This window comes from Chelonia mydas, chromosome 8 (assembly GCF_015237465.2).
Source record: "Chelonia mydas isolate rCheMyd1 chromosome 8, rCheMyd1.pri.v2, whole genome shotgun sequence".
Classification (NCBI taxonomy): domain Eukaryota; kingdom Metazoa; phylum Chordata; order Testudines; family Cheloniidae; genus Chelonia; species Chelonia mydas.
In genome coordinates this window covers 53787422-53804438 of record NC_057854.1, presented here as the reverse complement: position 1 = coordinate 53804438, position 17017 = coordinate 53787422, and the positions used below count along the sequence as shown (strand labels likewise).

The window sequence follows — 17017 nt, the reverse complement described above, 5'->3', positions numbered from 1 at the left end:
TGCCTGCTTCTTATTTACAATGTCACCTGAAAGTGAGAACAGGCGTTTGCATGGCACTTTTGTAGCCAGCACTGCAAGGTATTTACATACCAGATCTGCTAAACATTCGCATGCTCCTTCATGTTTCGATCACCATTCCAGAGGACATGCTTCCATGCTGATGACTCTCGTTAAAAAAAAAAAAAAGTGTTAGTTAAATTTTTGATTGAACTCCTTGGGGAAGAATTGTATGTCCCCTGCTCTGTTTTACCTGCATTCTGCCATATATTTCATGTTATAGTAGTCTCAGATGATGACCCAGCACACGTTGTTCGTTTTAAAAACACTTCCACTGCAGATCTGACAAACCGCAAAGAAGGTATCTATGTGAAATTTCTAAAGATAGCTACAGCACGCAACCCAAGATTTAAGAATCTGAAGTGCCTTCCAAAATCTGAGAGGGAGGAGGTGTGAAGCATGCTTTCAGAAATCTTAAAAGAGCAACACTCGGATGCGGAAACTACAGAACTGAACTACCAAAAAAGAAAATCAACCTTCTGCTGGTGGCATCTGATTCAGATGATGAAAAATAAATATAATTGATCCGCACTGCTTTGGATTGTTATCCAGCAGAACCCATCATCGGCATGGACGCACGTCCTCTGGAAGGGTGGTTGAAGCAAGAAGGGACATATGAATCTTTAATACATCTTGTAAATATCTTGCGATGCCAGCTACAACAATGTCATGCGAACATCTGTTGTCACTTTCTGGTGACATTGTAAACAAGAAGCGGGCAGCATTATTTCCTGCAAATGTAAACAAACTTATTTGTCTGAGTGATTGGCTGAACAATAATTAGGACTGAGTGAACTTTTAGGTTCTAAAGTTTTACATTGATTTGCTTTTTGAGTGCAGTTTTTTTTTGTACATAACTCTGCATTTGTAAGTTCAACTGTCATGATAAAGAGATTGCACTATATTATTTGTATTAGGTGAATTGAAATTATTTTGTTTTTTACTGTGCATATATTTGTAATAAAAAATCATATAAAGTGAGCACTGCACACTTTGTATTGTGTGGTAATTGAAATCACTATTTAAATAAATAGTATTCTATTCTTTAATTGCGATTAATTATTTTAATTGCTTGACAGCCCTATATATTTATTTCTAGCCTCTATGGTTGCAAAGACCACCTCAGTTTGCTCTTGCAGGGTTAAACTGATGCAGTGCTGTCCTCCTAAATCTGCAGAAAGTGAGCTCTGCTGTCTATTCTGTTGCTCACAGATTCCAAAAGCTGCTGCACAGTGAAAGTGGAGATGTCTTGCCAGTTTTCAGATATGTGTGGACATCAGTGAAACAAGAATCTGGTCACTCATTGTGCTGCAATTTTGGAAAGCCATGAGCAACAGTACAGGCAGGCACTGCAACTATCCATTGTGAAGGGGGACTCAACACTGAAGGTGCAGGGAACCGAAGAATAGCAGAAACAACTTCTTTCCAACAAAAACCTGAGGGGGTGAGGAGGTTAAAGTAACCCAGAAGACTGGGTGAGATGAATAATAGTGGAGGATACCCCAGCTTGCCTACATGAGGATCTTTAACAAAACAGTAATTGTGAAGCAACTTACTCTACAACAGCTATTCTGAAATATCTCTCCATGTGGACACTATTCTAGAACAGAAGTGATTTTATTCCAGAATAAATACAGGAAACTTAACATCCACTTCATGAACACCAACAAAAAACATTCTGAGTGGAGCTGGTCAAAACAAGGGTGTAATTTAACAAAATTTCAGAATTTCTACAAAATGTATAAATTTTGAATATTTTTGAGAAGCTCCAACTCTCATTGAGCAGCATGCAAATAAATTTAAGACATTCCCAACAACCACAAAGTCTAAACCAAAATCACTTGTAACAGTTCATAAAGACTAACAGTTATTTATGTAGTAGTTGTCTAAGGTCTGTGCTTTTATATAAGCACACATTTTAACAATTTAAGAGTACATGAATACCAAACAGAAAAGTTTTTCTTCTGTCAAAATTCCATGCACCCATGATGAGACAGCTAGATGTATTTAAAAAACCCTCAGTCCTAACACTTATTCAAGGCCATAAAATGCTGATTTAATGTAGAGGACACGGTAAGCATGTATAACTGGGATTTATTCAGTATGCCAATAAATTTATTCACTATACCAATTGTGATAGTACGTTACTACACACTGTGGAAATCACATTTCTAATTCTCCATTTTAAGAATATATAGTCCACATTTAAATATTTAAAAAGCTGAATAATAGTGGAGAAACAGAGTTAAGACTGAGTGCTGGTCAGAGAGAATTCCTGCTCTTTAAATATTCCCGAGCATTTCACAAATGTAAATAGATTTAATCTAATGATTAATTTCGTCTGCTACGAAAATGCGGGTACTTTTTGGGAGAGAAACACTTAATGATAAGTGAGCAGGACCTTGGCTTTATTAGTACCAGTTGAGATTCCATGAAAGACGTATGACCTACAGTTGGTTTCAGTAAAGATACCCAAAGAACGTAAGTATGGGACTAAAGAAGCAATCAAGTAAATGTTCCCAATACAGTGCTATAACATGAGCCTTCAAAAACAGACTAAGTTCTAAAGAAGGAGAGAGAAGAAAATCAAGAATCACATATTTGGAACTTGCCACTAATCAATGCTTAAACTTCAGCATTTGGCTGAAATTCATTTCTAATGACTGAATAGCATCTGGGAAATAAGAGTGTAGACTGTATTTTCTGAACCACCCTCCAGCAGTCTTCCACTGAAACCAAACTGTTGAGCTTGCACCTCCTGAATTCTTTCAGTCAGGCATACATTACGGATTTAAATCTAACTGTGATTCATGACAGTCTTGTGTAAAGACTGACTATCCTGGTAAACTACAATGGCCACCAGATCATTTTAACTTTAAGCAACAGCAAATAATAAGTAAAAGGAATTAGAAACTGAAGGTTCACTCTGGGGGGAAAAAAAAATGTATCACTACTGCATTGCTACAGGACAACAGTATTTCCATCAAAAACCAATATACTCTGAAATGTTGGTGGTTAAAAGCTTTAGTGCACGTATATGTGCACTATCATCTGCTGGGTATTTAACAGGGGTTAGTGAGATTTTAGCCAGCCACTGCTTTTCCTTATTACTTAGCACACCTATGTATACCAGTCTAACATATTGTGTTCTTACATTAAAACAAAAAATTGACCTAATTTTGAAAATCACTAGGCCATTGTGTGAAAACAAAACATGGAACCATATGAATCATGACTGCTGTAATCTGATGAATCAGGTATCCATATGTTCAACTGAATTTTCAATTATATATAAATTTGATTTTCTATAATTTTGCCTTTGAAGACAAAAACATCAACTCCCTTCCAGTTTGTCATCCCGACAGATAAATTTCCATATAGGCCTCAAAGTGTCTCATTGCTACAAGCTCCATTATAGTACTTTCTAGCCTTTGCAGGTCTCTAATAAAAGAATCCTCTCCATAAAAGAAAGACTTCAGTTAACACTAGTGATTAAGTCCATCATGACATTGCAAGAGTGTACACAAACTTGCCTATTTTAATCTCAAAGAACACCCCTAATTCTGGATATTTCAATCTAACTCAATATCTTCCAAACAGGCAATCCCCACATTTGGTCTGTGTCTTTAATGCCCTGACTAGCAATCCTGCATGCATGGTGAATGCTGCCAAAATAGACAGTTACCTCAAAAGGCATCAGCAAGTGCTTGAAGTCACCACCTTTTAGGACTTAAACAGTAAGATCTGAAAACTTCTTTCACAATAGATTCAAATTTTTGAGACGGAAGAATTGTGCCAAAACTTCGACTGAATACACTGCTGCACCAGCTAAATTCAGATGAACCATCTCTTGGAATTCCTGTTGCCTGAAACGTCAATTTCTTAAGCTTTTTATTCCTATGACGCCATAAACTGTCGCTGATTTTAAATCTACTACACCAGAGTTAAATAAATCTTGAGTAAATCCGTTGTATACCAACCTTTGCTCAAGTACAGACTTGTCATCGCAAGCACAGTAATAAATCTAGTTTTCTGTATGCGTTTGAGACACTTTCAACTTTGCAGTTGCCTGTGTAATGTCTTTCACAAGTGGATGCAAATATGGTTTCATCCAAGATTAAGGCCACTTTTGGCATACAAATTGTAGACAACAAAATCTCTGAAACTGAAATGTTTAGGGTATGTGTAATCAAAGTGGCAAACTACTGCATCTCCTTATGTTGTATGGCTATGCTTTAGCTACTCACTCCTTAGCACACTCTTCCATGCTATACATTTTATACGTACTTGGGGAAAAATAAAGAACAGGCAACTCAGCTATAGCTACAGATCCATCTCCCCCACACACACACCAGATCAGTATGTAGTTTTTATATATGTTTAGAACAGTAAGACAAGGACTGACTTGTAAATCAAAATATCTGCTAATTATGGACTCAGTACAAAGCTTATTATGGATAAGTTGGCTAGTTAGACCTAACACTTGCCTTTCTGGCAAAAAATAACCCCATTTGGACTGATTGTGGCCTATAGATTGTAAACTTATTCTCCATATAAAAATCAAAATGGCCTTGGCAGTGGCAGAAGCAGCAGCTACTGCTAAATTTTGGGGGTTCTAGGAGTTGCTGCATAGCTTACCCTGGCTTGGCTGGGAAATTAAACTTATTCGGAGACCTTTGCATTAACTACCTCTGAGATACTTGACTGCTGGGGAGTGGACGTGGACACAAACAGACAAGCAGTAGTGACTTTCCAGAAATTGCTCTAGAATAGCTTTAATGACAAGTTTCAGAGTAGCAGCCGTGTTAGTCTGTATCCGTCTCTAAGGTGCCACAAGTACTCCTTTTCCTTTTTAACGACAAGATTATTCCTCCAAACTGGACATCAGAACTAAAGCCCAAACTGAGAGTGTAGCGCAGTGTAAGAGAGCTCCAAATAGCAACCTTCTCAGTGACAGATACAGTGCCAAGGTATGCTGTGGAAACTTACTCCAGTAACTTCCAGATCACTAGAAATTTAATATAATCATGTAACCACATATACATTTTTTGAACCATTTGAACAGCCATTAAACTGAGATGGACCGACCCCTGGTCTTATCTACATAAGCCACAAGAATTCCGGAGAACTTGCGGAATAGATTTGTTCCTACATAGATAACTTTAGGCTTCCAAAGAGTCTTAAATGCCGAGCCGGACATCCTCGGGCTTGGAGGGAGAGGAAATGTGAAGACTAATGGCCTGATTGAGATGGAAGTTTAGACAGTAATTTGGGGTGAAGAGGCATGACCTACTTTTAATAAACAAGTACAAGGAGGATCCAGCGATCGGACTCGTATCTCACTAATTCTCCAGGCTGATGTTACAGATATAAGGAATTCTGTTTTCAAAGATAGGACACAGTCAATAGTCTAACCAAGGTTAAAAGAAAGGAACTCAGGAACTTTGTGAAAACAAGATTTTGTTCACAGGAGGTGGTTCACACATCAGAAGGAATACACGGGAAAAAATGGAGAGCCACCCTGGTCTACTTTTCGAGCTGTCCAGAAGGAGAGTCTTCCAGTTCATTGAGTAGAAATGTCTTGTTAATGGTTTCCTACTTTTGGACCTCAGCAGAGCACTTGATCTACTGCTCCCAGCAATCAACCAAGCTGTCAACTTGAGATCCCATTGGACAATCTCATCCCAAACCAAAATAATATATCTAGTAGACTGAGAACCTGGACTTGTGGATTTAATTATAGTTTCAGAAGGTCAGAATATCAAAATTGCCATGCCCAAGTCAATTGCCGTGCCCAAGTCAGCATCTTGGTTACATCCTTATCCGATTTCTGATGATCTTCTGGCTCAAGGCTGAAGGAAACTCTTGCTTCTAGTCCAGAGGGGAATATCTGTTGATGATGCTGGATCCTGCCTGCCCCTGAAGTATATGAGGAGATATTTAGCAGTCACTGCTGGCAAAGACATCTAGCTGGATCTTACCCATTTGCAGAAAATGTAGAACTAGTCATATTACTGACTGTCAACTCTCAAGGGGTCTGCCAAAACATTGTCTAAACTTTTTCCTGCAAATGGAGAGCCACTGGAGCACACTGACAGTGAATGCTGCATTCCAACACGATAACTTTCTGACACAGCTGGCTAAATCAAGCCCCTATCCTCGGCAGTTATTCTAGTTTATCTGTGTGAGGTTCTCCATCAGGATTTGGACTTGATAATTACCAGTCCTCACCTATCACATAGCCTGAGCATAAGCCTTATGCCCCAAAAAGGTTGAGGCACTTGGTGTTTATTCTTAGATGCGAATCTAGAAGCTCCAGCCTGGCAAGGTCTCTCATTGGCCACTGCTATTGAGAGCACATCTAGGATTAGACAAGAGTAAAAATATTCAAAGCCCTCCTCAGGGACTCGATACTGTCTAATTACAAAAAGAACTAAACCTAGAGTCAGCAAAAGGGCCCTTGCAGGCTATAAGCACCATTGTTCATGGGGGTAGCAACACTGCTTTCCCGCAGAATATCAGAACCAACAGGCTTTCTTCTGGATCAAAATAAATCCTAGGTCTAAGGACTCCGTACTATGTCCCCAAGAGCTCCCAGAAGGCCTTCATGCCATCAGCAAACTAGGCAACCTATATGCTCAGCAGGAAAGACTAGGAGAAATGAGGCACTCCTAACTCATCTGTGACACAAAACTCATTCCCTTCTATTACTGACCTCCTCAGACGGAGATATTAGCTGTGGGGACACCATGCTGATTGCAGGACCAGGAACAGGTGGAGAGATGCTGGCTTAAAGAAATAACTCTTGTAGTCTGATCCAGTAGATATTGGAAACAAAGTCTGACAATACGTGGATTGTAACCAGAGTAACTATTCTGTGCAACAGCGAAGGTGAGATATTAGTGATATGGCACTGAATGAAGAGAGGGAGCAGTCAAGAGGAGATTAACACAACAGATGCAGGGAAGTAATGGAGCTATTGGTGAGTCCATGAAGACAGAGAAACAATGTGAATTATAAAAAACTTAGTAGTCAAAACTTTTAACGAAGAGGCTAGTTTGATCATGAGATTAAACCAATCACATGAACTCTCAGTACTGTTGACTTGTCAGTACCAGAATTACTCAATGGTATGCAAGACCTGTAATTCAATCATCTTTCTTTCTATGGTTATGTTCTACCAGAGTAAAGCTACATTTAGCTAAAACATAGAATTCGCACTTTTGTGAAATACATGTGTTAGTTCTAGCCTCAAATAGCTAAGAGTTTAATTAAACTCATGCACGTCAAGTCAGTTATGAAAAATATTTCCTTAAGGAAAACTTGAGGAATGAGCTAACAGTTCAATTCTTTTCTTTTGTAAAAGAAAAATAAGCTGTTTACAGGAAGTAAAAGTTAGTTCTATTTTATATTAAGATTTCTATTAATGTACTGTTCCACTATGTATGATTTAAAGTGACCTGACATTTCAGCTTTATTCTCTCTCCAATACCACAACAAGTTTGCTCCATTTATTAATATTTGTGGGCTTAGTTTTATGTATTTTTTTAATTATTAAACAACAGCCTTGCAAACTCACCTGGAGTCCTGAAAGATAAGCCAGGCTCTTTCCTTCTCGCATATCACCAGCAAGTAATAAAGTTTACCCTCCATGACACCTCAAGAACCACACTGAAGGCTGAGGTCGGGTGGGTAGGTTCACAGGCCTAGCTGTTGGGGAAAAAAAAACCATTACCCTGTTCTCATAAAGACACATGTACTCAGCTTTACATGGGGCAAGTAATCACAATGAAGTCAATGGGACTACTCACAGCATGTAAAGTTAAGCACATGCTTAAGTCTTTAGGGATCAAGGCCTATAGAATCATAGGACTGGACCTTGAAAGGTCATCTAGTCAGTCCCCTGCACTCACGGCAGGACTAAGTATTATCTAGACCATCCCTGACAGGTGTTTGTCTAACCCGCTCTTAAAATCTCCAATGATGGAGATTCCACAACCTCCTTAGGCAATTTATTCCAGTGCTTAACTACCCTGATAGTTAGGAAGTTATTCCTAATGTTCGACCTAAACCGCCTTTGCTGCAATTTAAGCCCACTGCTTCTTGTCCTATACTCAGAGGTTAACAAGAAGAATTGTGAAAAAATATGTAATATACTTGAAAAATGTTATGTCCTCTCGGTCTTCTCTTCTCCAGACTAAACAAATCCAATTTTTTGAATCTTTCCTCATAGGTCATGTTTTCTAGACCTTTAATCATTTTTGTTGCTCTCCTCTGGACTTCCTCTAATTTTCCACATCTCTCCTGAAATGTGGAGCCCAGAACTGGACAATACTCCAGTTGAGGCCTAATCAGCACGGAATAGAGCGGAAGAATTACTTCTCATGTCTTGCTTACAACACTCCTGCTAATACATCCCAGAACAATGTTTGCTTTTCTTGCAACAGTGTTACACCGTTGATTCAGATTTAGCTTGTGGTCCACTATGACCCCCAGATCCCTTTCTGCAGTACTCCTTCCTAGGCAGTCATTTCTCATTTTGTATGTGTGCAATTGACAGTTCCTTCCTACGTGGAGTACTTTGCATTTGTCCTTATTGAATTTTATCCTGTTTTCCGCAGATCATTTCTCCAGTTTGTTCAGATCATTTTGAATTATAATCCTAACCTCCAAAGCACTTGCAACCCCTCCCACCTTTGTATCATCCACAAACTTTGTAAGTGTACTCTCTATGCCATTATCTAAATCACAGATGAAGATATGGAACAGAACTGGACCCAGAATTGATCCCTGCGGGAACCTGCTCAATATTCCCTTCCAGCTTGACTGTGAACCACTGATAACTACTCTCTGGGAACGTTTTTCCAACCAGTTATGCACCCACCTTATACTAGCTCCATCTAGGTCAGAGGTGGGCAAACTACAGCCCGCGGGCCACATCCGGCCCACAGGACCGTCCTGCCGGGCCCTTGAGCTCCTGGCCCCTCCCCTGCTGTCCCCCCTCCCCTGCAGCCTCAGCTCACCGTGCTGCCAGTGCTCTGGGTGGCGGGGCTGCGAGCTCCTGCTGGGCAGCGCAGTGGTGTGGCTGGCTCTGGCCAGGTGGCGCGGCTGTCAGTCCTGCTGCTCTGAGCGGCATGGTAAGGGAGCGGGAGGGTTGGATATGGGTCAGAGGGTCCCGGGGGGCAGTCAGGGGACAGTTGGATGGGGAGGAGGTTCATCGACGGTCAGGGGATGGGGAACAGGGGGAGTTGGATAGGCGTGGGAGTCCCGGGGGGCCTGTCAGGGGACAGGGGTGTGGACAGGGGTCAGGGCAGTCAAGGGACAGGGAGCAGGTGGAGTTGGTTAGGGGGTGGGGTCCTCGCGGGGTGGTTAGGGGCAGGGGAAGTTGGATGGTTCGGGGGATCTGACGGGGGGAGTCAAGGGGTGGGAAGTGGAAGGAGGCAGATGGGGGCCAGGCTGTTTGGGGAGGCACAGCCTTCCTTACCCGGCCCTCCATACAGTTTCGGAACCCCGATGTGGCCCTCAGGCCAAAAAGTTTGCCCACCCCGATGTAGGTTGTATTTCCCTGGTTTGTTTATGAGAAGGTCATGAGAGACAGTATCAAAAGCCTTACTTAAAGTCAAGATACCACGTCTATCGCTCTCCTACCCCCATCCACAAGGCTTGTTACCCTGTCAGTTTGTAAACTGGACAGGCTTGATATTGGATCAGTGAGACAGACCTGGAGCCCCACTAAATTTTGGTGGGGTTGGGACTTCTTTTAAAAAAAAAAAAAAAAAAAAAAAGAGTAACATCAGAGAACAGCAACATTAACATTTTCACATTACAGAGAAGAATGTCTCCATTAAGTAGATAAACGGCGGTCCAAACTTGAACTACCTGTCCTTCCTCTTCCCCTACCCCCAACCCAAACTTCACAGTAACATCATCTTTTTAAAAGGAATACACCAGAGGTAGGAAGAAGAGACAGTATACTCTTGAAACCGTTCTCTGTGGCTTCTAATTGGGAATTCCATTGCTAGTGGTGTTTTCCTTTCAGGTGTCTCTCCCAGCTCTAGCAAGAGCTAGCAGAACACATAAGAGATATTCAGACATAAACAAGTCTGCTCCTGTAAGATTAATAACTAGCTTTGTGGTAAGAGTACCTGAGAATTCCCAAGTAAATAGAGAATGAGAGCGAGCCTAATCAAAATTGCTTTGATTCATAAAGCATACCTTAGACACCATTTTCACCTGAGCAGGGAGATCATGTAAACTGGGAGTCTTGGAAAACCATTAATATGATCTTTGAGAGAGGTCTCATAGGCCTGAATGTAATTAAGGTTTCAATCTATTACTCTCCTGTCCCTCTCACCAGACTTTATGCAAATCCTTGAGTACCTATTTTAATGTTTCTAACTTATTCCTCCCAGACGACAAACTAAAATGGGACAGAAACAGCATATACAGCACGACTGAATCCAGTGATAACAGAAATTGAAACCCACGAGAATCAGCTACATAAAGGTAATTATCTGGTGATGCAGCTTAACTGGTGACCTGCAAAGGATATTTTTAAAATTGGGGTTTCTCCCTTTTTCCATCTTTATGGCACAGGAAGGTGACTGAATGGGATCCCCCCGGCTTGGTTTTGAGGTTTGTTTGGTTGGTTTTTTTTACACCTTTGGAAATATCAAGCTTGTAAAGTTTGACCTTTCCTGGTTCTGCTAGAAACTTCCATAGGTGTCTCAGATATTTATCAGCTCTTACATTTTGATTGAAATGACACTGATTCTTTAACAAAAAAGTTCTTCATCCTAAATGCTCTACACTCACTGAAGTTAGATGTTTTGTGAAGTTAGATGTGTTAAGGGGGGGGGGGGAAGGGGCAGGGAAAGAGGTTTAAACCATTCTGGATAAAAATCCGTTCCCTTATTAGTTCAACTTTCAGTCTTCCTTGATTCCTGCAAAGTCATTTCACTATTTCTCCAATCATTAATCTTCCAAGAAAGACAACATATGAATTCCTAACCTAAAAACCAGGCAAAAAATTTTTCACAAAAGCCCTCCAAGGCCTTATTTATACAATAAAGAAGCATTCTCCCCGCCCCGCCCCCACCTTTACAAATCACCATCCTGTTCAGCTATCCTTAAGCACAACATCCTTAAATTCAATTATTCCTTCATCAGTGGATTCCAACTGAGAGTTCTTATGGTACAGTAAGAGAAAGGATGGCCTTCTTCCTAAGGCAAAGAACTAGCAGAATGGGCATTAAGACACCTGAGTTCTATTTTCAGCTCTCGTACTGTATGATCTTGGGCAACAGTTATCCCAAACGACATCTCTGTACCCCAATTTCTTCCATATGTAAGTTATTAAAATGTAAATAGCTCCATAGACATATATAGTACTTTACATCCATGGATAGTGCACACTGAGTCCCAAAAAGCTTACAATCTATATAGGTCAAAAAAGACAAGGAAGAGTTCTGGAGACGGAGAATGTTTGACAACTGATGACAAACTATTTAAAGAAGTGGTTTTAAAGGAGGGAGTAAGTTTTTGCCAGTCAAAGACAAGAATACTTTCAGAAGTATTCTATTTATCGTTTGTATTGCGTGAGTACCTAGATGCCTCAGTCCCACTTTAATAGGCACCGTACAAAGATGAAGCAAAATGACAAAAAGAGAAAGAGCAGTAAGACAAAAGATTTGAGAGGAGCAAAAGGAATAGATGTAGGTGATTGTGGAAGGTCTTGCAAATGAAGAGGATCTTGAACTTGATGTGGCAAGATGCGGAATGCCAATGGAAAGATTCCAGGAAGTTTGTTTTTTTCCCAGTGGGGGAAGGGGAAACTGGTCAGAACAGAGAGAAAGGAAGATAACTTTAGTACCACCAATTTTGAAAGACCTGGAGGATAGCAAAAGAGTTCAGCAGCAGGAAGGCCCGTCAGGACTAGATTTCAGTTATAAAAGCAAAAAAATGACTAGAACATTGATAGGGATTTAACCACTGGAATCAATGAGAAAGGTTCATTTGAGAGATATTAACAAGGAAAATGCGTCAGCATTGGGTGGAGGAAAAAAGAATTAAATGCAGCACATATTACAGGCCTGGGAGACATGAAGGATAGTGATGTTGTCCATGAACAGAAGGGAGACGGAGAGAAAAAAAAAGTTGTTTTAAAAAGAACAAATCTGAGATAGCATGGAGACAACCCAGAGGAATGAGAGGCAGCCAGGAATACAAGACTGGATAGAGAAAAAGGATTTGGGGACTGCCATTATGGGGGAGGTAGCTGAAGTGTTTTAAGATCCCTGGATAGAAGGCCTTTTAGAACTGTAAAAAAATATATTAACAGCATCTCATCACCTCTTTCAAAGGCTCTTGCTTCAGCCCCTGAGTCTTCAAAAAGGGATACATGTCTCCTTTTAGTATATTTACTGGTACTAGGCTCATCATTATCTAGGCTTTTTTGCTGACACTGGTCTTCTAAATTACAAGACAACTGGGCTTTTAAATGCAAAGAATTAAGTTTACTTAATGCTCATGTCCCAGTACTTTCCACTCCAAAATACTGTATCGTGCATTTCTGTACTTTTGGGATTCCACAATACTTTCATTCTGTGAAAAATCCATTGACTATCTCTTCTCTTAACCCCCCAAATTGCTTGGTTCCAAAAACATTTTAACTCTACACGCCACCATAAAAAGCTCTGCAGACTACTGGTCCAATGATCACAATTTGAGAACTGCTGCTATATTGCCTTTCACAGAAAAGAAATCCCAAGCACTTTACAGACTACAGATACAGATTTTGCTTTACATGTAGAACCCATTTAACACTGCACAGTATAACTAGAGCTTAGCCCTGTATTGATTTGAAACTGCAGAAAAACGTAGGCAGGAAGAATGTAATAGCCCAAATTAGAATTTGGCCACGACACCACCATTAGCATACCTGGGCTTGCATAAAGTCCTATGTGATATTTAACAATCGCAATGAAGGACTTTGGATTTCTCATGTGAATAACTTAACTCTCTCTCCCCCTACAGCTAATGCCACTTTGCCATGCAATCTTCCCCACTTCACCCATTTGCTCATCCGACCATAGCCTCTTGGCCCAACCATCTAGTCCAGATCCCCTCAACACATATCCTTTTCTCCCCATGACAATTTTCTATCACCTTTCCCAGACAGACGTCTCGCCTCCTCCCTCCTGCACCAGTATATCCTTTACTCCCCCATACCTCCCAGAGTCTTCTACTGAGGTTACCCCTACTTCCTCCATCTATTCCACTCTTCCCTCGCTGTCTGCTCAGCCTCCTTTCCTTTGCATTTACCTCCTCCCAATAAACTCCCCTTCACCCGATGTACTCCCCAACTATGCCACTCCCTCCCCCTCAATGTCCTTCCCCTAGACCACTGCTTGCCCACCCCACCCCCTTCCTGGTAGGCATCCCTTGCTCACCTCTCACCCCCCAACACCTCTCCCCCCTTCCTTCCGCTCGCCCTGTCAGACGTACACAGCCAGCCCCGGCTCTGCTCCTCCCCTTCAACTCACCTTTCGCCCCCGGGTCCGTCCCCCCGTTACACCCCCGCCCGGGCCGAGCTGCCGGGTCTGACCCTCACCTCACCCCTCCCCCTCACCGGAGATACTGCGCACACAGCAGGCTCATCCTCCGCCGCTCGCTGCCCGTCCCCGCCGCCCCTCTCCGGGTCTCACAGCCGGGGCCGCTCCGCCGCCCAGGAGCCGCCGCCGCCTCCGGCCGCCGCCATCTTCCCGTGCTGGGCCCAGGCTCCTCCTGCCCGCCGGGTGTCCCCGCGCTGGGTCTCCGGCCCGGGAGTGGGCGTAGAGAAGGGGCTGTTCTCGCGAGACCGGCTCCGGCACCGCGCAGCTCTCAGCTGCCTGCCTCAGGCGACCAGGCTCGAGGAGGAGCCGCCGCCGCCGCCGCCTCCGCGCGCCGGGGCAGGCAGCAGCCGCCTCCGGGCTTCACAGTCAATGCTGTCCGCCTCCCCCACACTTCCGGGCCCGGGCCCGGCCCCGCCTCCCCAGCCACACTTCCTGCCTGCGCTACGGCCAAAGCCTTCCCCGCGCGTTCGCTGCCAACCCGCCAACCCGTTGGCTGGGCTGCTGCTATAGCAACGGGAGGTTGCCGCACTATCACCATAACAACCGCCGAGCGTGCCGCTCTTCCGGATTGGAATAGAGCCAAAAAACTGGCCCCACCCCATGCTCCTCCTGACACCGCCCCCCCCACTTGGCTGCCTGCCCTACATCCCGACCGCTCCCCCACTCCTCTCCAATACCCCCCTCCCTCACCTGCCCCCCGCCCCTCCCCCCAACCCCTCTCCCCCCAGGCCCAGTTGTCCGTGTGAATACACTGTGCTCTGCCAGAATCACCAGCTGCGGGGCCGAGCTGGCTGGGCCCTCATGAGTCAGGGCACTGAGGACAGTCGCTTGAGGGAAATCACACAGATACGCCCCCGTGCTTCGTGCCGATCAGCACCTGGAGTGAGGATGAAACCAGACCCGCTCTCCCCTCCCCTAGAAGAGCTCAGCACGGCCCAGCGCATCTGGGAGGGGGCTATGCCTGCACCTGCCTCTGCAGCATCTGGCACTGTCAGCGATAGTGCCAAACTAGAGGCACTGCTGGGCTGTTCCCAGATTCGTGCAGTTGTTACAGCAACGTGCAAATGTCCTACTGTGCTGCCCAGCGCTCACCGCTGTGCCAGTATCACGGAAAGTCTGAGGGTTCCTTCCCAACGCGGGGGGAGAGCAAGCTAAAAACAGTCAATCCATTTTCCTTGACGTCAGGAAGCAATTTGGTGTGTCACAGATTTAATCATGTAGGATTCCAGGAAGCTCCTAGAGCCCAAAGCTGTGACAGTTAAAATGAGAGTGATTTCAAACAGTTCGCAGTGAGATGCTCACTGCTTCATTTCAAAGTCTTTCATCACAAGAGGGAGCTAAAAAAATACATTGATGCAATCTAAGCGAGCTCACTCCAAATAATAAGGAAGGTTGCCTGCCACCTGTCAGTAATCTTTAAAAAAAACAACAACCCCAAACCACCTAAGGCCATGCTGCAGCCCCTGCTTCCTTCCAAGATACTCCCTGTAAGGGGGAGTGATCATGTCCCTTCTTTCCTAAATGCTCTAGGAAGGACCTCTTATTGCCTCGTTGAGGACTAGAGCTATTCCAGTTCCTTAATCCAGCTGTTTGCTTGGTTCTTCCTGCTCTCATTTTTCTACCCGCCACCCTATTACTAGAAGGGTGGGCTTGTTCAGCTCACCCCGCCCAGCCCACCAGCCAGAGTTTGTTCCCAGCTCTCTCACACATACCCACACTTTGCTGCTGGCTCTCTCTTCCTCTCCTTGCCAGCTGGGAGAGTGAACTGGCTTTTTCCTTCTCTGGGAGAAAGTACAGTGTAGTGCAATTAGGGCCTGATTTTCATGGATCAGCACCCACAATAGGAGCCAGATTTCCAAGAGTTCAGCACCCAACTCAGTGTTGCTCACTCTTTTGGTATTATCACACATATCTCATGATATCTGGTGCTTTTCTTAAAGCCTCAGGTCCTGGAGTTCAGTGATTGTGTGAGAATCTCTGCTTTTTATTTTTAAGAATGTTTCTTTCTGCTCATAGTTACAGAGAAAAGCATGAAAACATGAACCCAAAAGGCTCAAAAAACAGAACACATATAAAGAGACTCAACATTTATTTTTAAAATCCCCTCATGATTTTAAAGACAATATCATGATTGTTTGGGGCCCAATTTATGATTTTTGAGCTCTTAGGGTGTTTGGTATGCTGAGCTCTTTGGAAAATCTGGCTACTTATTTGTGTGCCTGAATAGGAGCAGGACTGTTTTGAAAATCTGGCCCTTAGGGCCTGGCCCTGGACAACAGGGGGCTTGGTTTCTAGTCCCATACCAAAAAAATAGATAAAAATAAAAAAGTTAAAATGGAGTTAAGATTAAAAGAATGTATTAGTAATTTAAGGTAAAAAACTGTGCAAACTTTGGCAAGTCACTTAATCTCCTGTCCCGCAATTTGTCAATCTGTAATTTGGGGATAAAAACACTCCCTGCCAGTGCCAGACAGGTTTGTGTTTCGAAAGAACTTTGAGATCCCTGGCCAGATGATGCCACAGAAATGCAAAAAAACCATTACAAGTGTTCTGTAACCCACACACCTCCTGAGTGTGGTTTTCTGTCTCCTGTAGTGGCACTGAGACCACTTATTAGAGAATAAAGAGTCTGCTTTACAGGCTTAGCTAAGGACTAGTTGGCTTTTAGCTCATGCAATAGAGGCTCATGCACTGAGGTCCTAGGTTCGTTCCCGCCCACTGACAACCAGGGTCTGTTGGCATTACATTTCCTCCATTGCTACTGTGGACCCATCTTCTTCCTCTATGGGATCCTGAAATGGGCAGCCTCTCCACTGTTTGTCCCTTCATCCTGGCTAGCTTCTGCTTTGAGATGGGGTAGAGGGGAAGCTCAACTTTGCCCTTCCCTACTAGCTGGTACACTTATATCAGGCATTGCTTGGCTCAAGTAGAACACCAATGAGAATATGTGTGGGAGAGGGAAGCTTCTCCAACCAGACCGCCAGATGTGCAAATGGGTGGAGTACTTGGGTCACCAAAGCTTCATCCCACCAAGAACAGAGTGTGCATGATGTGGTAAATGAGTGGCTTTGTGCTAAGAGCTCTGAGGACATAGTAATTTAAGCCCACTGGAGAATCAGAATATCTATCCCCATATTTATTTCAGCCCTGGCTTGGACACATCATAGGTTCTCTCCAACTCTCCTTTTAGGGGAAACTTTTAACCCCCGCCCCCATTCACCTAACTCTCCCACAAACACACAGGTCAGTTCTGCATACATTCCCTATCCAAACCGCCAGAGTAATTTGGGGCAGGTGACGGTTGGGGAGCAGAAAGTCTCCCTTTGAATCTTAGACTCCAAAACTGG

The 17017-nt window shown here is 43.4% G+C and overlaps 1 protein-coding gene across 4 annotated transcripts in view; it reads right to left on the bottom strand.

Moving 5' to 3' along the window:
- The window catches only part of SMG7 (SMG7 nonsense mediated mRNA decay factor), a 98653-nt gene extending 84590 nt beyond the window's left edge, over positions 1–14063 (bottom strand). For 2 of the 4 annotated variants that reach the window (XM_037906177.2, XM_037906176.2), the window contains exon 1: positions 13688–14063. Coding sequence is in view for 3 of the 4 variants with exons in the window: in XM_037906176.2 (XP_037762104.1) it covers positions 13688–13716 (29 nt within the window). In the remaining variant the exon portion in view is untranslated. Of the gene's footprint in view, positions 1–7636; positions 7768–13687 lie in introns of all 4 variants that reach the window. The other 2 variants (XM_037906175.2, XM_043521180.1) reach the window with 2 other exon arrangements.
- Positions 14064–17017: the final 2954 nt, after the last annotated feature.